Source organism: Cynoglossus semilaevis, chromosome 4, assembly GCF_000523025.1.
Source record: "Cynoglossus semilaevis isolate Cse_v1.0 chromosome 4, Cse_v1.0, whole genome shotgun sequence".
Lineage (NCBI taxonomy): Eukaryota > Metazoa > Chordata > Actinopteri > Pleuronectiformes > Cynoglossidae > Cynoglossus > Cynoglossus semilaevis.
The window spans coordinates 11541523-11562575 of NC_024310.1; the positions used below are offsets into that span (position 1 = coordinate 11541523).

Consider the following 21053-nt stretch of genomic DNA (forward strand, 5'->3'; position numbering starts at 1 on the left):
ACTGTAGAGCTTTGTGGGTTTTTTGTTTCTTAAATATATCAGGCTCTCGTTTGTCATGACAACTTAAGTGTAATTGTGTAATGTAAAAATGTAATTTTTTAAAAAGTAGTACACATCTTCATGCTTCTGTAATTTACGGTTCATCAGAGAGTCGAAGAAGCATGGTTAGTGGTTTTCAAAAATTATTTTTGCAGCACCCCCTTTTATTGAGCCCTCCTCAAATCCACATATTCACTGCTATTGCATCATATCCCCCCAAATGTATTTAAAATCTGTAATTCCTCAAATCTCACTGAGATTGCAGTTTCAGGACTGTAGCAAAAATAAGGAACATTTTGAAACGTGAAGAAAATTTGCCCTGCCTAGCCCTTGTATAGTGGCCGTCCTCCACTTTGGGAACCGCTGCCGTCAGGGGTTAAAAAATATCCCCTATAAAAAAAATATATATATAAAGTAAACAAAAACAAGACAAAGTTAGTTCAAGGAGTTTGAATCATGTTTTCTCGTCTTGCAAGTGCGAAAAGAAAACAACTACTGCAAACATATAGTTTGGGTATTTGTTAAAATACTGTAGTGAAACAAATGCTGTACATGGGTTGGGCTGAGCAGTATAAGAGCAGGTAACACACACATACACGCAAATACTAGTACAAACACGTCCCTGTGTGATAACAAAGTAATAATAGATAGTGTAATACTAATACTATTACTAATACTGAGTGGCCATGTTGTTTGTCTCTAACAAAACACATACATGATGCAGACACGCACACACTAATACACAGATGGTTGTTTAAACAGGACTGCTCTGTAAAACAGGATGCAAAACGAGGCAAGAATGCCAGTTCCACAGAGAGCTTACAGAGAATGCAGTAGTCCATGGAGCTTTGAGGAACTGCTCCTCAGGCAGTGAAAGAAGATCTTTAACTGGGTCCATAGTGGGAGGGGAGCAAACAAGACTAACAAGCTCAAACCAAGGAAGAGAGTGAGACAAGGGAAAGGGAGGAGGGGAAGTTTGGGAGCAGGGAGTCCGAGGGCGGGACTTTGTGTGAGTCTGTTGGTGTTAGCCAGTGTCAGTCATTCCACTTCCTTCTTGGCGGGGGTAAGATCATAGATGAGAGGGCAGGAGGGGAGGGAAGAGGGAGGTACCCTCACACAGATCTCTTTCTCTCTGCCTTTTCTTTTTTTTTTTAACAGTGAAAACACTGAACCGGGGCTGAAACTGAAAGAGCGTACGACTGGTAGAAAGGAGAGCAGTCTGTTGCTCTCCTCCTTTCGCACAGTTTCCTGTTTAAGGAGGCCATCTTGTAAGTTAGCTGAGTAAAGAGCACAACAAAGTTTTATTTATTTATTTATTTATTTTTACAACTGGGAGTTTCATAACATCAACTTTGGACTTTCTCCCCTGCAGGACTGCTTCTTTGGACAGAGGTGGAGGGAAACAGAAGAAGGTGTGGGAAGTAGAAGCAGCAGGAGGGAGTTTTCCCCTCAGCGTGTACGTCTCTCATGGGTCTCTCACACACTCCGCTCATGCTTGTCATGCCTGGACAATGAAAGAAGTTTGACAGTGAAAAAGAGACTCGAACAGAAGAGGGGAAACCTGCGCTTCCTGGATAAGGACTTCTTTCTTGATCCACTTGGACAGGAGGACACAGGACACACGGGAACCAGGACTGGACTCAGGGTATCTGGGACAGCTTGAATGAGTTTGTGCTTCCTGGCAACTCTACACTGCACCTGGGTGTGTGTTTGTTAGTCTGTATGTTGAGAGCCTTTGGCAACCACAACACGGGACTCTGAATGGCTAACGCAAGCCCATGTATGTCCACGGGGGCCATGACCCAGGTCTTTTTTCCTCCTGGGGGCTCCTCACCGCCAGGATCATCTATGATGCAGCCCAACCCTGTATCCATGCCCCCAGTGCCCACGCAGGGTGGATTTCCTGTGATGGAGGTGGCAGCGGCTCAGGCTCCCGGTGCGGTAGTGATACCTTCACTGCCCCCTGCTCCAGCCGGAGTGTCCTTCATCATCCAGATTGGGCTGACCAGAGAGTCCGTGCTGATGCCCCAGTGTGCCGACCTGGCCTACGTCAAACAGATCGCCTGCTCCATTGTTGACACCAAGGTAGGACATGTGTGATTGTGGTTACCCGTGTGTGTGTTTGTGCAAACTGCAGAGAGTGGTACAGCAGGTAAGACAGGCGATTGATAACACAGGGTGGGGAGCGGTTATTGACCCAGCACCTCCAGCCACGTTCGAGCTTCTGATCCAGTTTGTTATACTATCCATTAATGCTTCCACGACACTGTGTTGATGTCAGAGGTGGACAGAGGGTTAGGGCTAACAACAGACGGACACTGTCCAACAGGAGCCATGATAGAATAATACGATTGTTCTGGTGTTGCTGTAGCAATATGAAGTTTTACTTGGCCCACAGTTAGAGGGAAGGACGCACCGTGGAGTGGTGGTTGCAATGGATGCCTCACAGCTAGAAGGTTGTAAAATCACAATTTTGGAAAAGATAAAATTAAATGCGCTGAATCATGTCTCTCTAAATGGAGAAAAGTTATGATACATGAAGAAGCGAGCTGCATTTTTGACGTGGGACATTTTTGGATAGATAAACAAAACACAGAAAAATTAAAAACACCCAAGAAATGAAGGGTATGCTTTGGGAAGAAAACAAATTTCTTACTATGGAATAAACCCCTGGTGGATGTGTTCTGTTACTGTGTTCTGACCAGGTCAAACTCCAGTGAAGTTTAGGACAGAGCTTGTCTTTGAGTGGGATGATGTGGATTTTTTTAAATTTTTATCCAGGACTGTGTTGAGGTCTGATTGACTTGTAGTTTGACGAACATCAGTCGTAGCGCTGACATGACAGCTGACTCTTCTTCCTCACAACCACAGCTTATAAACTTGTCCATACACCCTTTGGAAAATGAAAGATATCAAGACAGAGGACAAGTTTTCAATTGGCAGGACAACAGTAGTAATTAAGCAGCATAGCTCTGATTGGCTGACAATAATTTCAATTCTTTTAGGGATACACATTATCGTAACTTTAAAGTTCTTTAAACCTTCATTTAAAACTGAGGACCGGTTGATTTCTTGTTAAGTATCATTGAATTTTCTAAATTTCTGTCAGTACTGCAGTCTCACTGACATTATTTTGAAATATTGCCAGATTATCTTTAAATGAAGAAAGTAAATAGATGTAAATCAATATCTCCTTACCAAATATTATTATCTACAGACCGGTACCGGTCCACGGAATGAAGTAAACTGGTAAAAAGTAAAGTACATTTTGTCACTGTGACCCACTGTGAGCCAGTACCAAATTATCTACAGACCGGTACCGGTCCACGGACCAAGGGTTTGGAATCCCTGATTTAAAACATGCAAATGTCATGGCCCAGTGACACAAGGTGTTCACACTTACCAGACATATTGTTGCTGCCGTCTGTTTTCATCAACAGAAGTTGATGCTGGTCGTCAACAATCTGACAGGCTCCACATAGACCAGGAACATCCAATTATATGTGATTACAGTTAAATACAATCAACAGACAGACAATGGAGTCCACTGGTTCAGCCTCATATTTAGACACAGAATGTAACGCTGAATGACACTGATATGTAACAATCTTTATTTTTTTTTAGTTGAATATTTACAATATGATATGTCATAGAAGTTTGTTTCACAACGAGGATATATGCACGCCTCAGCGGAAGCTGCAGTACGTAGAAAGACCAGTAGAAATTTAAAAAAATAAATAAATAAGACTTTATACATAAAAAAAAGAATGTACAAAATTTTATGAAACGTAAATGAGTTGACCCAATGCCATGACATATTAACAGCGACCTTAACCTTTACCTTAACCCCGCAGTAATAACTGCACAGAGTGCAAAGGGAAAGGATATACAGCAGTACCGTAGAGATTTTTTGCAATATCGCATTACAGAAAAAAAGTAAAAAGAAATGGGGCTAATTATTTATACGTGACTGTAAAGTAAAATGTTCTGCAAAGCTAATGTATATAACAGAGTTTTTAAAGACTTTTTTGTACTTTTTCTACTATTTTTTTTGTAAAAAAATAGAGTACAGTTATTTCTTATTAGACACATGTCACATTAAAAGTACTGCAAAGTCCTTTCTTAATGTGTAAAAAAAGTAATTTAGTTAAAAAGTACAGCTATTTCTTAAAACAAATAAATATATTTATTACGTATTACTCTGGTCATTATTACACGTATACTTAATAAAAAGTACAGCAGAGCTTTTTCTATTGAACTCATCTGAAGTTTTTTTTAATTTTATCCCTGTAGTTTTGTCCCTGACTTAATAATGAGCAGCATTAACGGTGTTCGAATGAACTCCCGCTCAGTGACACATGTTGCAGACGACAGTCACGAGAGCCTGGTGGCGTTGAAGAAAATGACGTGAAATAACTGTATGTTCGTATCGGTCACATGAGGAAAAGTTTGCATTTACTGCTGAGAAGATAAACGTTAATGCGTAGCCTGTGTTAACAGGAACCTTAGCTTTGTTTGCTTTTCAACAGTTCTGTCAAGTTTCTCTCCGTGGCTCACTGAGTTTGAAAACAAAACCAATTTACCTCATGGTCACAGACGTACTTTTGATGACATTGTTTAAACAGAGCCTCCAATTAAAACAAACACGGCTCTGACTGCATCGTGCAAAGATGACCATTCGTTTGTGCAGAGAACCTGCTGAGAGTTCAGGTTGAAGCTCATCTGATATTGACCCAAAGGTCACTTACAAAATTAAGGCTTTCATTTATTTTATGCTGAAATCTCTGAAACATTAATTCTAGTGCATCATTAAAAACAGTTTTTTAAAAGTTTTTAACTAACTAAATTAATTAATTAATTAACTAAATTCATCAGCTTTTCTTGAAGTGATGATTTAAATAATATTGATAAGCATTTCCCCCAATCAAATTCAATATTGGTTTAAGTTCTAACTATAGTAAATATAATATAATATAATAAATATTAAAAAATATAATAAAATAAGGAAAATATAGCAACACAGTGAACACAGTTAAGAAGTAAAATATTTAAAAAAAAATGCTGTATGACAGTAGAAAATATAACAAAACTTTAGTTTTAGTTAGTTATGACAAATGAGGGCACTACAGGTCACGGAGAGAAACACATGCATTGTCTATATAAAGTAAAAACAAATCTGCCAGAGAGGAGAAGTGGCAACATCCTCTTTGCAACAGGAAGCAACGAGTGTTATGGGAAATGATGTTTTCACTTGCCTTTCTGTGGGCCTGGCTGTAACGAGGAGGTGAATCAGGCCAGTGTTTAAGGGCGATGACTTAATCACACGTTCAGGTGGTAGTTTGAAGCAGGCCATGTGTTTTAATGGAGGCCTGGCAGGTGATTAGATTAGCAGGTTTCCACAGCTGGCACAGAGCAGCTCTGTGAAAAACTCCCGCTGCAGGAACTTTTTCCAGGAAACACTGGAAAACTCTCTCCAGCCTGGAAGCTAATTGGTGTTTTTTTCGGTGTGTTGTTTATTCATCGGCTCGGTGTAATTGAATGAAATAAACACAGTCTGTGGGATCTTGCGTTAACTCCCGCAGCGTGTTTGACACACAGCATGGCTTTGAGCTGCAAATGTGGTTGGAAGAAGTCGGACGTTTAGTGTGGCATCAAAATTTGCCCAGCGACTGCGTACATCAACTTCTGACTGAGCTGTTCCTCTTTTTATCGTCTGGTTGTAGCCTGTATGTGTGAGTGTATTGACAGAAAAGTTATTTATAGGACGTTTGTCTCTTTATCTCAATTCCACTTCAGTTCTTACTCATTAACTATAAAAAAACACCATAAAATGTTGATTGACGTACAGTGGAAAGAAACTCCAGATATCGTGTCCAACTTGTGTTCCTTCAGCAGCACTTGACCTTTATTTTGTTTTCCAAAGAAGTATTGGCAAAGTCACCTGTGTAATCTAGATGTCATGATAAAATCCCAGGACGACAATATCTGATATTTAATTTTGAGGCTGTGAAAAAAGCATTTTAAGTGCATAAACCTAAGAGCCATACTGGATTGTTGAGTCAGTAAGCAAGCCATTAGATTCTCAAAGTGTGGGGTGTGCCCCCTTTGAGAGGCAAGGGCTTTTGTCCAAGGGGTCCAACAAGGCAACGATTTCAAGTAGTCTCTTTTTTTCACACTGCAGAAATGGGCGAAATGTTGTCTTTTTTCCCTTCTATTCGAAGGAAATTTGCTGTTTCTTAAAATAAGTTTAGTGATGTTACGAAGTACAGAAGGAGAAGTAGAAGTAAAAGAAGAAAAAGAAACCCCCTCTTTTACGATTTTCTAGAATATGTTTTCCAATTTGTTGAGAAGTGGTTAAATCCCATTGTCTGAAATGGTGATAGTTACAAGGAAAGGTTAAAAAAAGAAACCAAAAGTTGATGGAAGTCAACAGTTCAGTGCTGAGGCCACACTTTAGGTCAGTGATAAACAACCTGCTGCTTCAATCAAACTGATTACTGTGGCCACTGTCACAGTAGAAAAATACACACTGGTCACTGCGTTGTGGCTTCCTCTTCAGGACCCCAAGTTTAGAAAGTGGTCTGGCTTTGTTGTTGATGTTGTGATTGTGTTTACTACAGTGTGTTTTTTGAAGTCATTGTGTGGCTTTCTATAGTATCATGGAACCATTCTACGTTATTTTCCTCACAGCTTTGAGGGTGTGGATCCAGAGTTCCAAACGTTTGTGATCAATACTTTTTCTTATTTTGTTAAATAATGAACCCATTAAGAGGAACATAAAAGGTAAAGCAAAATGGAAGATGCTGCAGTCGAGTGAACAATGTGTGTGATGGACAGCTGGACCATCCAATGGAAAATATTCAGGTCTGAATTACATAGAGCGCCCACTGTTGGTGCAACATAACAATTTTGTTGTTTTTTGAACTCCTGCTCCATGCACGCTTCATGTTTGTTTCAGTTTGGCAGTTAGCCATAAGGGGGCGGTGGGATCCGAGATCAGACATCATTTGTGTACCGACGTTACTCTTCTCAGACAATGACAAACATGTCGATGGCTTAGGATGTTGTGATAATGTTCCTGCTCAGAAACAGGTCCAAACAGAGGTCCACGTCCACTTTGGTCCATTGTGGTCGTGTCCCCTCAGTTTTTTCAGATTGACTTCTGAATTATTATTTAGTTGTTGACTTCTGAAAATTGAAAGACGCAACGAAACCCTTCATGTCTGGCCGTAGCAGTCACTCACAAACATTCAAAAATCCCCCGAATTTCCCCAAAGACTTAATGTCTGCCCTGTTGGAGTTCCAACATTAGGTGGGACATTTGGACAATAGACAGCTTGTCCTCCTCTGGTCAACTGAGTGAGACGTGTTGGACCATGTTTACGCACATGAATGCCTACATTGGTGTGTTTAGAGAGGTAGTGAAGGCAGTCTACCCCCCTCTCCTCGCACCCCTCATCCCTACCCCACACCCACCCACGGTCATCTCTCCCATCCCAGAAATGGTGAGTCACCGGCTCTGTTTATTCACAGGCTCCCTCCTTGTGTTCCAATGACACGTTTTTCCGTTCATTTCTCTGTGCAAAAGCACAGAGAGTCTTACAATCAGCTTCCAAAAAAAAAGAGACTTAATTACTGTTATAGGTTTGGCATTTACTGCTGTCAGAGGTCTGTTCTACGTCTATGATCTATGAGCGACTATGAGGTCATATAACTCATCGAGGTCAGAGGTGTTGAGACCATTCATTTCACTGGTCCATGTGCCCAAAATATCCTTACAAGTGTAATGCAACCAATTATAAAAACTATAAACATAAAAAAAATCTATATAGAAATGTGGTGTTTTTATAGTTTCAAATAAAAACAAAGTATGGGTATTTAAGGCGGTATTATGACCACATTAATGGCGATCTATTTACAAGACATATTTGCCTACATATTGGATTTAGATCTGCGATGAATTTTGACGTCAATCATCACTGGCTCTAGTTTTTGCAATAAAGTCATTTAAAATTTAGTTTCTAAACAGTCTTACCTATATTTGCAAAGTTGGACATGCCCAAAAAATGCATTTCATTCCATGTTGCATTGCACTTGTAATAATGATTTTGGGCACATTTAGAGACACATTTTACCAACTTGCTCCATTTCATACAATTTTCAAATATTAGTCTGAATTCAGATCCAGTTACGTTTGTCCCCATACCATTTTTGACAGATCTGTTCAACTATAATATTTCCACTTGTGATTCTGAGCTGATTCCGTCACTGATACTTCTCTATTTCTGTGCTTCAGTAAATAATAAATAAACTCTAAGGCTGGTCAGAGTTAAGTTGCTCATATAATAACAGAACAAATGATGTTAAAACACCTCCAACTTCTTGACGTCGTTGACCTACATAAATAAACTACAAAAGAAAGGAGTTCCCCTTTAAATACCACGCCTTTCTCTGGCTTCCTTGTCAAACTCTTAACCCGGAAACCAGGTTGTTAAAATACATCTCTTCCATCTATCCAGCATCAAATCAGTTCTTTCACATCAAACACTGAGTATTTGACCTGCATCTCAACCATCATCCAACTCTAAAGTCTGGCCTGTATTGTTGGAAAGACCTGAGTGAAGTTTTTCCCCCTTATATCCTTTCCTCCGTTTACCTCCTTGTTCACCACATCCACACTGTTTTCCATTTTCCATTTGTGTTTTTTTCTTTCTTTTTTGGAGCTCATTTTATCCTGGGAAAAATTTTCCTGGAAATTATCGCAAATTATATTTCGGAGCGTATGAATCTATTTTCCTCTTCTCTTAAATGACATCTGTTTTCTCTCACTGTCACTTTGTGAACCATTCACTCGTTCCTTTCCCTCCCTCTCTCTTTTCCTTTTTACGCTTCCTCTCATTTTTCACTCTTTTCCAGGAGTTGGATTTATAAGTGTGCATAGATTCTATAGAAACTTTGCTAACATTTCCCCCGGAAAAAAAAAAAAAATTCAGATGAAACCATCTTAACACATCTGACAGATGAATTATCTCTGTGTTGGAAGTGACTGTAAAAGATCCTTCAACTTAGAGCAGACACTACTAATCTGCATAACACCAATCATCAAAAGTGGGGCGTATAGATCCTAATAAAGGAGCACTCTCTCAATGTATTATTCCATTTATATTCAGATACAAATTCTCATAAAATACTTGTTATTGACAAAGTTTATAGGACATTTTTTTTCTATTGTCAACTTTTTAGTTTTATGATTTTATGACTCTCTCTCTCTTTCTCTCTCTCTCTCTCTCTCTCTCTCTCTATATATATATATATATACTCTATATATATGTACACACACTCACAGGTTCACAATTATGTGCGTAGTAGTCCTCTCATTTGCGCTGTAACATGCACACACACACACATTCACACCTCCACCCACCCACCCACACACACACAGCGGGGGTGGAGAGCCCCTGCCCCGTCTATTGTTTCCACCTCCGCTGTGGAAGGGACTTTCTTTATCTCTCTCCCCTGAGGAGCTCTCTGGCTCTGGGAATGGGATCACACACACTCCACCTCCTGTTTACATCACCCTCCGCCACAAATCTCACACACACACACATACACACACATAATAAAAAAAACAGTTGGACCTGATTTGTCAGGTAAAGAGATAGTATAGTAGGGTACTGTTTGTATTAAAACAAAACAAAAAACAAAAGTTCCACCTTCAGCATTCCTATAGATCAGGGGTCACCAGGGTGGTGCCCGGGGTCACCTGGTAGCCCCCATTGACTAGCTAAGGTGCTCGTGGGGTATGTTCTAAAAATAAAACTAGGGTCAGAAAAATTGTAGTTTCTGTTCTTTTCGGCTCAGTTTGGCTTGACTTCCCTTGACGGAACAGCATTCGTTTTCTTTTTGATTATTATTACTTATCATTCTTAGTACCTCTACGTATTAATAAGTACCCTTGACGTAGCTCTCAGTTTCAAAGAGCTTGGTGACCCCTGCTCTAGTCGACGGCGTTGACTAGATGTCGTCTGTGGAGTTAAAACCTGCCTCAACGCTACGCTAATGTCACATTAGCTCAGTGATTTATTCAACTGAATAGACTAATGCAGTTAATGCTAATGTTGTTAATGGTCTCGGATTTTTGGTTGGTTAGTGAACAAATGCCACTCTGTTAGAAGAAAAGCTGTCAGGTATAGATACCAGTGAAGGAAACACATCCTTTATCAGACAGAACTACCTTCGTTGATTGGAATGAGTGTAACCAATCAGGAATCTGTGTTCAACGCTCACATTATCAGACAGTAGAATTTTAACAAACTCAGTGCTTCTCTAACGTGAACTCTACTCCTCTACTCTTCTTTGCGGGTGTATTTGCATAGCAGTGAGGCGGCTTTGCATGGCTGACCAAGCCCGTTGCCTGCCAGGTATTGGTGGTGTTCATGCTGCGCAGGAAGCGTAGGCTGTGGAAGGACATTTGATTATTCAAAGCAAAAAACACTGCCCGGTGACAGGATGTTTGTCTGAGGAGAGAGAAAGGGTGGCACGGCGTGTGTTTGAATCCTCGGCTGCCGCTGCTGCTGGTGAGAGGATGCATGGCAAGAAACAATGCAGAAAAAGATCTTATCTGTCGTTCTGCACACAGCTTACAGGTGCAGGCTGCAGATCCAGTTGTTGACGTTGTCAGGGAATCCTGACCGTCAGCATTTTGGTTTTTCCTTGTTCAGACATTTATATCAAGGGTTTTTCCAGGATCCAAAAACAGATGGAGAGATGGAACAGTGTTGACCTAATATGTACGGAATATAAAATTATATAAACGCACCTCGTTATGTTGCATTATTATATGTTGAAGAATAAAGTTCTACAAACTGTGAGACTGTGAGAAAAAATTAAATCTATAAATGGCTTTAATTTTTAAATTATGAATTTTTTAAATGCTACACAAGCCAATTTATAAATATAAATATATCAAAAAGTGACATAGATTCGAGTGAAAAGTTGCTTATTTTTAATGTAAGTCATTGGAACCCTGCTGGTTAGTAGTGGTACTGTGCAGGTGGATGCATTTTGATGTGACTTAAAAAATGTAATATTTTATTATCTCACAGTACATTGTCTTTCCAGACTTTTTGACAGGTCAGAATCAGGATACCAAGGTGCATTGTGGGTTGGCCTGTAGTCAGTTTGTTCACTTCCCACCACGTGGCCAACACTAGAACAACTGTGTGGGTTCTATGTGTGAGATCAATTTCAGTTTTTTCAAACGGAACATTTTTTTTTTTTTACAATGAAACCTCACGTTGCCTGGAAATTGTGTCTCTCGTATTCACCAGACTTTAGTTTCATGTGGTTGATGGATATCTTGCCAAAAATGAGCCACAAGTTCCTGATTAGTTGGAATCATTTATTAAAGCTGACCTAATTCTTTTTTCGTGTGTTTAACAACCACCTTGGTCATACCCCTTCAATCCTTCCACTGTTCCCTGTTCAACAGTGACCTTGTGGGACTAATCCAGTGATTAACACAAGTCCATCACTGGGGTTGTTTTGCTGTACAAATATCCTTGTACCATGTGTACCAGAAATTGAAAGAGAAAAAAAACATTTGTGAAGTCAGACCTACAGTGAATTTGACAGAGAAAAATCCGACCCTTGTGGAGTCGTATCTATTTTTCATCCCTAATTACTGGTGCTGAATATATTCAGATTAAAATAGAGACAGACTTTATTTGGCCTTTGTGCAAAACAGGCACATTTTTTTTGCAGTAAACCCAAAGTGTAGACCTACAATACAGCACACGAACAAAACACTCAGACAGTGTTTATAAAGAGAGTAAATCTTGTTAAAAGCAGGGTACTCCATATAAAAATATAAACATTAGGTTTCCTCCGAACGTTTACGTCGTACCGTAATGTAATATGTAGACATTACAGTGTCAGAAAGAATCATAGTCGTTGGTAAGAGTTTGTTATTCCAACATTATTTTTACATTTGTATTGTATGTAGACCAGTGTTCCCAAACCTTTTTGGCCACACCCCCTTTTATATCACTACTGGGTTGGCACAGCCCTAATTCTCCACACCTTTGGGAAAAAAAATACAATTTTTTTTGAAGCTTGCATTTATTTATTAAAATGTCAGCTTTTGTTTAAAAAATTTACAAAACAAAATACTATTTATATGTCTTTATTGTGTGGAAAAAACCGCTATGACATTTTTTGTCTCACACAGCCCTAGTGGCAGCTAGTGCACGCCACAAACTTTGGGAATCCCTACTGTAGACCAACCAAAGTTGAACAACCTCGTTGATGATCTCCTCCACTGATAAACTCTGACTCAGACAGCCCGTAATTAAATACCGCACTATTTTTCACTTCCATTGTTTTTTAACATGATTTGAGAATCAATAAGAAATTGGAAAACACATTTGTATTGTAAGTTAATTGATGAAAGGAAAACCCAGACAGTTTCTATTTACGACAGCACTGCTAATTCTACATCCGAAGAAAAAGAACAGCTCCTTAATGTATTAGTTGTAATATGAGGTGCACGTGAATAGTGTTTATGCTGTACTGTACTTGTACATAGATGTCAGACAACGGGGTCACTGTTTCAGCCTCCACTCTGCAGGATCGGATGAAATGGAAGTCCAGCCTGAGCCTGTTGGTGGCTCCGTGCGCAGGACACTCTGTTGTGACGGGAAGTGGCCAAAACTTTGGGCTTACCTCAGAAAATAAACACATGACATCAGTGCTGACTGCTGCTCAGGGCAGAAGAGACGAGTGGCAAACGTTAAAACTTTCAGATTTTTACCTTTTGTTCTAAAGCTTGGGAGTACACTAGGATCACAACTCTGCAGCTGTGGTGAAAGAGTAGTTTTTAGTGTGTGATGTTAAATCACGACCTTGTATCTGTCGGTACTTTGTTGTCCTAAAGCAGCACCAAGCGTCATCTGCAGCTTCATTCCTAGAATTTACTCCTCCGTTTTCCTCATTCTTTTCTTTGACTTAGCATGAATTACCGTGACAATGACTGCATAAAGGACAGGGGCGACACACAGCAGGGACGTCCCCGAAGGTGGAGGTGGTGACTCAGAGGGTAGAAATGTGTCCTTTGTGGTCTTCACAATGGAGCTTTATTTGTGAATATTCACCTAATGGACACGAGTGTTCTCCTTTTCTTCATAATCCCCTGGGAAAACCTTTAAAGGACAGGAGATGAGTCACTGAGAAACTGCACCGAACTGTTAAATGACTTTGTCTCGGCGGTGGAGGAAGAAAGGACTTTGGTGAAATTCAATTCAATTCGTAATTTGGATCATACAGAAGAAAGAAAAATGTCAAAATAGGTTTTATAACCTGTCGTTGTTTTAGAGATGTGTGAACAGAGCTGGGAGTATGACTCGTCAAGCCATATATCCCCTAGTAAAGGAGCACTTGCTTTTTGAAACTAAGTTCTTCAGTTCAGTTAATTACTTTCTACCTTACTAATACTTTCATCTGATAATTACCACATATATATACATATATATGCTCATTTATACTGTGTATATATGTATATACAAATATAAATATATATACAGTGTTCCCTCTATATATCGAGGTTCTCCTTTCGCTCCCTCAGTACATTGCAGATATTTTTTAATCCAATCTTTTTTTAATCCGATTTTTTTTTCTCTTAAAAAATGTGGATTCTTGTTTTGAAAATGAGATTAGTGTATTTGCGAACGATCAGTGGTAGCTTTGTTTACTTGGATGAGATCGTACACAGTGTACTATTGGCTAATACAATGTGTACTTGGTGTACTATTGACTATTACAATGCGTACTTGGTGTACTATTTGCTAATCCAGTGCGTACTCGGTGTACTATTAGCTAATACAATGCGTACTTGGTGGACTATTGGCTAATCCAATGCGTACTTGGTATAGCATTTGCTAATCCAATGCGTACTCGGTGTACTTTGGCTATTACAATGCGTACTCTCTGTACTATTGGCTATTACAATGCGTACTTGGTGTACTATTGGCTAATATAAAAACTTGCCTCTACTTCACGATTTTTCCCATTTCCCTTTTTTTTTTTACTGTCATTTGGACTTTGAGTCCTGACGGATCGAGGCCAGATGGTTCTTTGTCTGCGTCTTATAATGAATTAGTTTGTTGAGCACAGAATGGACCAAATCCAAGGCCACTATCAGTTTACCTTCCTAGAACCAAGCCAAGGATGGGCGAGGGATGAAGACGAGGTGGAGAAGGTGGAGGAGGCAGGAGCTTGCCATTCACAGAGGCTGCTTCAGAACAGCAGTGCATGTCTCCTTTATCCTCAGACCCCTGTGTCAGGCCTGGGCAGGGCTGCTCTCATGTTACCTCCTTGTACACCTTGGTGCTTGGAGCAGAATGAAAGACTTTGTCCCCGAGCTTCTGCTCATGCAGCTTTTTCCACAGGCACGCACGCACACACACACGTACATATATACACACTATATATATATATGCTGTATATGCTAAGTTTCAAATTGATAGTACTAGTTTGAGCTCAGTAAACGAGTACAGTAAATACACTGTATTAGTAAACAACATAAATAAACCCCCAGTCTAGCAGAAGTGTGTGTAAGTGTGTTTTCTGAGAGCTGTGCTGAAATTCCCTCTCTTGCTCTCCCGAGCTTACACACTTATCTCAGGTATGTAGAAACTAGTAGGTCAGGACTATAAACCTGATGTGTGTGTACTCTTCTGCCACACAGCCACACACGCACACAAAACATGAGTCAGGAGAAAACTTGATATCTGTGTGTACAGTACTGCAGTACTGAAGAAACGATTATCTGGAAAAATAGTCTGAGAGTTTGTTGATCTGTTTGTGTTCTCCACAGCTTAATAAGCGACAATAAACCCTGTTTTAAACCTGTCCAAAACACTGTGTGTTTGACAGTTTAAAGCACTTTGAAGTGCAGAATCATGTGGGGGATTTTGAGCCCCCGACAAAAATCCTGACAGTTGCATTTCAAATTTCTTGAACTGACACCAAGTAACGTCATATTTTATATTGCTACGTTACGAAAGCTACACAGCACCACGTCGAGAAAATGGCAGAAAGCAAAAGTTTGGGGACATGAACCTTTACTCAGTGGTTCAACAAATGAGCTACCGAAAGTCCTAGTTGTGGTAATTCCCCTGAGACCACCTACTTATAACCAGCCAACCTCATCCATTAAGTAGAAGTCTCCTTTTCAAACAGGTCTCCCATTGATTTACACCATTAAACCCCCCCCCCAGCCCTCCGTCTCTGCCAGCCTCAGTATAAAGTTCCAGCCGGAAACGCATTAAATCCAGGAGGATGGAGACTAAAAGGACCGTCTTTAGTTCCGCTTCTCCCACAGTCTCTGAGCCTGCGCTCAACTTCTCGATGCACTCACGCAGGTACTTTCTCTACTTTGTAGTTATTTAGGGTAATATTTGTGTCCTCTCACAGGAAGGAACTCATGTTTGCGCTGCAGCACTGAGCAGCTGCATGTGAAAAAAAACAACCTAACATTCGATCACTAATGTTTAGACACATTGTAGGTTTGTGTTTTCACTTATTAAATAAGTTGTTTTTCTGAGGTGGCTAATAATTCAGATGAATAATTTTGATTAATTAATTATTTTTACCAGTGATTCGTCCCTAACCGTGAACCCCAAAAAAGACAGATTGACAATCCGTAGATGACTGAGGGCACAGGCAGGGCAGGGATTGCTGTCATTTTTGTCGTCATCTCCTCTCTCCGTCAGCGCGTGACCTCATTTGAGGATAAATATAGACCGTCTGGCCCGTAACAGGTTTGTTCCATTGCTAACGTTGTCGGCACAAAAGGAAAAAATTCCTGCGTTGCACCACGTTGTTGTCAGGAGCTAATGAGGGCACAACGTTGATGTCTTTACGCACCTGTTTCCACAGCAACCTGCCGTTAAGCGTCTCGTCACATGTGGAGCCCCGGGCAGGTTCTTCTTCTGGAGTCCCGTGCCTCTTATGCAAACACAAATTTGTGCTTTAACGATTAGGCGTTTGTGTCTTAAGGTGGAGCTGATGTATAGACAATACAACAACACGTATATGTAGGAAATGGACCAAACCGTTTGATCATTTTTATCCCTGAAAATGCGCCAAGGAAGTGTTATAATAATTGTGTGCATGCTAACGTATGACCTGGAGGATGTGTGTTTGTGTGTGTGTTAGACGTGGATGTTTAAACAATGTCTATGCCCCGAAAGGATGCAGCGCGTTTCCTCTCAACTATAAAATGGCTCTGTCAGGTTCCTGTTGTGATAACCAGCCTCTGTTTCTAGACAATCTTCAGCCTGAAGGACCATGTAAGGCTGTGGCGGTCACTCTGTTTACAGGGTCCTCTACGCCGTGTCGTGCGCAGCATTTCTTCCTAGTTTTTCACCCTCATTTTAAAGGAACTGCTCGTGAGTCGTTCGCATCTGGAATTCGGTTGAAGTGAATTTGAAAAGCTGCAGGCTTTCTTTGAAACACTGAACTAAGACGCAGCTTCTGTGTTTTTTTTCTTTCCTGGAACATCTCACTTTTTTTTTTCAGTATTTAAACAACTGCTCGTACAACAAAGAATTATCTAAAAGTATTGTTTTACCGTATGACGATTTAAGATTGTGATTTTTTTTTAATTAAATTTTTTTTTAAATTCTCCAAATTTGTCACAGCTCCGATGATTAAAATTAACATTGTTTTTAATATATAAAAAAACAATTATACTGTCATCTGTGGCTATAGCTTTCACGTGACAATGTTTACATTCAAAGTACCATAGATCTCCGAGGCGTTTAAGTCAAACTTTACTAATATTCATATTTGCATTCATCACTACGTCAACTACCAGACATAACTGCAGCAGAAGAGTCAATGTTTTTTTCTTCCATGATGAATGAGTTGTAATGTAATAGTGTCTCTTGAACAGTAACGTTGATACACTGTTCACACAATGTCGCCATTCAAGCCCGGGCCCCTTCCTCACGGCAGACATCGGGCCTTCAACAGAAAGCTCAAGGACCTCGGGGAGTTTCCCTAATGTATAAAAACATCTCCATCCTGATGTTTGGAAGGGAAAAAAAATACAGCAGCAACAGCCGGTAGTAGTTGACAACGTCTTTTTTTTTTAAATCAAACGTTGAATCTACAGCCGTGTAGTGTCTGAAGTCGAAACTATGCACAGCTGATGAGTGACTTCAAGTGTTGGTGAAGCAGGTTTGGGAACCTGAGGTCGACCTGTTTGTGTTTGTTTGGCTGCACGTTTGTGCAACCAAGACCCTGCAGGGGGTGGGGGTGGGGGTGGGGCTATACAGAGAAGGTTAAGTTTAGGTCTGCAGCTCCTTTGACGAAGCCTCAAGGTTGAAATGTGACCGACCACAACAACGCTAATGCAGACTTCTCTCTGTGTGAGTGCTGCGAGACTGATCTGTTGATCTGCTCTTCCTTTTGTCTTTAAAATCCTCTAACGCAGTGGTTCTCAAACTGCGGGAAAAATTCATATTTTCACATTTACATTTTTAAGTAAATAAATCTGAAATATACCATGCACAATTAATACAATATTTAAACATAAACATTTCTAAACATCTCCCCTGTGTGGTGGAAGCTAACAGGGAAGGTCAATGCTGCTATATTCTACTGTTGGTCATCATGGTGGTACTCAGAGAGCTTGATGTTTTCTCAGGTGGTACAGAGTAGAAAAAGTTGGAGAACCACTGGTCTAACGCAGTCCAATTTCCACATCTGAAAAGGCAAAATTTATCAAAGTGTCAATGAATTGAAGTTCAACAGGGGCTGCAATATTTGTTCACTAGGGATGTCCCTTATTGCCAAAACACTTAATTTCCGATTCCCATATCAACCAATACCAGTAAAGCAGTATTCCCTGAGCTGAAATACTATTGAGCACCTGGCAATATTTATTTATTTGTACAAACCACTGTAAGAGTTGCTGGTGTCAGCATTCTGCATAAACCCCCCTGATTATCAATATAGATTAATAAAATAAGCTACGACGCTGCCATCTAGTGACTACAGGCTTGTTTATGGTTCAAGCATGAATAAAGAAAGTCCCCTGTTGCGCCACCCGTGACGCCTCACCTCTTTGTGTGCAGTGGTGTGCTGCGCATCAGTGAAAATAATTCACTTTCACTTTCATATACAGCTGTTTTTTTCCCCCCAAAATTCTTTTTATAGTCGTAATGTTTTGCTCGTGTGTTGTGAAGGAGTGAACAGTTATGGGTATGGGAGTAGGAGTGAGGAGGTGTGGTGAGGGAATGTATGTGTGAGAGGAAGGGAGAGTGTGGAGAGTGTGAGAGGAGGAAAAGGTGTTTTTTGGAGAAGCTGGGTCGAGAGGAATCAAAGAGTTTAGAACGAGTTACTGCAGTTGTGTTTGCTATACAGAGAAGGTTAAGTTTAGGTCTGCAGCTCCTTTGACGAAGCCTCAAGGTTGAAATGTGACCGACCACAACAACGCTAATGCAGACTTCTCTCTGTGTGAGTGCTGCGAGACTGATCTGTTGATCTGCTCTTCCTTTTGTCTTTAAAATCCTCTAACGCAGTGGTTCTCAAACTGCGGGAAAAATTCATATTTTCACATTTACATTTTTAAGTAAATAAATCTGAAATATACCATGCACAATTAATACAATATTTAAACATAAACATTTCTAAACATCTCCCCTGTGTGGTGGAAGCTAACAGGGAAGGTCAATGCTGCTATATTCTACTGTTGGTCATCATGGTGGTACTCAGAGAGCTTGATGTTTTCTCAGGTGGTACAGAGTAGAAAAAGTTGGAGAACCACTGGTCTAACGCAGTCCAATTTCCACATCTGAAAAGGCAAAATTTATCAAAGTGTCAATGAATTGAAGTTCAACAGGGGCTGCAATATTTGTTCACTAGGGATGTCCCTTATTGCCAAAACACTTAATTTCCGATTCCCATATCAACCAATACCAGTAAAGCAGTATTCCCTGAGCTGAAATACTATTGAGCACCTGGCAATATTTATTTATTTGTACAAACCACTGTAAGAGTTGCTGGTGTCAGCATTCTGCATAAACCCCCCTGATTATCAATATAGATTAATAAAATAAGCTACGACGCTGCCATCTAGTGACTACAGGCTTGTTTATGGTTCAAGCATGAATAAAGAAAGTCCCCTGTTGCGCCACCCGTGACGCCTCACCTCTTTGTGTGCAGTGGTGTGCTGCGCATCAGTGAAAATAATTCACTTTCACTTTCATATACAGCTGTTTTTTTCCCCCCAAAATTCTTTTTATAGTCGTAATGTTTTGCTCGTGTGTTGTGAAGGAGTGAACAGTTATGGGTATGGGAGTAGGAGTGAGGAGGTGTGGTGAGGGAATGTATGTGTGAGAGGAAGGGAGAGTGTGGAGAGTGTGAGAGGAGGAAAAGGTGTTTTTTGGAGAAGCTGGGTCGAGAGGAATCAAAGAGTTTAGAACGAGTTACTGCAGTTGTGTTTCAATAAAACTTCTTCAGAGCACTGAGGCATCAGGGCGGTAAACTTTTAGAGCACAGAAAGAGCACACATTATTTTGCGAAACCCAGGCATTGCGTTATCGGGTTTTCATTATCGTAGGAAAAAAACGTTAAGGATTCTTATAGATATACATATCTATGTATGCTAATATCGGTCCAATAATATTGGCTAACCGATATTATCGGACATTCCTAATTTTCACCCCTTTAATGATGGCAACCAGTGTATACAGTTTTGAATTTTTAAGGTCAGCCATTCAAATTAAACAATATAAATAAAACTATCATCGTAGTAAAATTGTACATAAATGTCCTTTCCAGCTTCTGGCGGTGCTGTGTATGTAAGAACGTCTCAGTCGGCACCACTTGGTCGTAGGACCTACTGATGACCTGGAGCTGTGGTGGTGGACATGGAGGTCCACTGACCACCTGAAGTGCAGTGCACAGAGAGTTCCCTGCGATGTGATTGTGTGATTGTTTGAGCGCGATCGTTCCTGGCTCAGATTTCTCTTACAAAAGCCCGTTCTCCATGACGCTGTGTTGATATGGTGAAGAAAACAGATGTGTACACAGAATTATATCCTTTACTTTGTTTGCCTTTGAGCCTTGAGCTTCTTTTGTGACCGTGTTTGGTTTTAATAATGACTCATCAACCGCTCTCCGTGTTTGTCCTGCGTGACGTAACTGACAACACTGACGGCAAACAGGCAGCAAGTTTTCTTTCTCTGGCTGGGTGTGAAGTCTGCGCTGCTGCAGCTGTTGCGTATTCAGAACTCGCATCATCACGTATCAATGTATTATTTTTTCCATGTAGTTTTGTTTTTATAATAATATATATATATATAATTACAATGTAGCGATTTGGCCCAGAGTCAATGTCTCTGTCATTGGTGTGGAACCCCAGGGTTCACCTCCTGGGCAAGATTGAATCCCGGTTAGGGCGGTTGGTACCTTCCAGTGGACTCACCACCCGCAGGAAGGTTCAGGGCGGGGTCATGGAGACTGCTGCCCCCGCTACCCGGTAACGGATTACCTCCTATACTTGCCCGGGGGGGGTGAAGACAGAGGGTTAGGGCGGTTGGTACCTTCCAGTGGACTCACCACCCGCAGGAAGGTTCAAGGCGGGGTCATGGAGACTGCTGCCCCCGCTACCCGGTAACGGATTACTTCCTATACTTGCTCGGATGGGTTGAAGACAGAGTCCAATATTTTTTCTCCCACCCCCCACTACCTATCTTGAGGTCTTGATGATGACCTCCATGGTCACTGTAGAGGCCAAAGGTCAGATTGTACAGGCTGCCATGATATTGTTTTCGTAACGCAAAATTGCAGGTCTTCAAAGTATGCTTTCGCTAGCGTAGGGATGATGGATCGTGGGTGAAGTTGAAGGATTCCCAGAGAAGGTTGCGAGGAACTGATCTGAAGGCATTGGAGGTCTTTTGTCCTTGTTCGTTGCTTGGATCTGGTACCAGATCAGACTAAAGGAC

The 21053-nt window shown here is 40.6% G+C and overlaps 1 protein-coding gene across 2 annotated transcripts in view; it reads left to right on the forward strand.

Moving 5' to 3' along the window:
• Nucleotides 1-21053, forward strand: part of prkd2 (protein kinase D2) — a 37459-nt gene that overhangs the window by 653 nt on the left and 15753 nt on the right. For both annotated transcript variants that reach the window (XM_008309167.3, XM_017031981.2), the window contains exons 2-3: nt 1198-1307; nt 1412-2124. In XM_008309167.3, the coding sequence (XP_008307389.1) occupies nt 1801-2124 (324 nt within the window). In that variant the 5' untranslated portion in view covers nt 1198-1307; nt 1412-1800. The remainder of the gene's footprint in view (nt 1-1197; nt 1308-1411; nt 2125-21053) is intronic.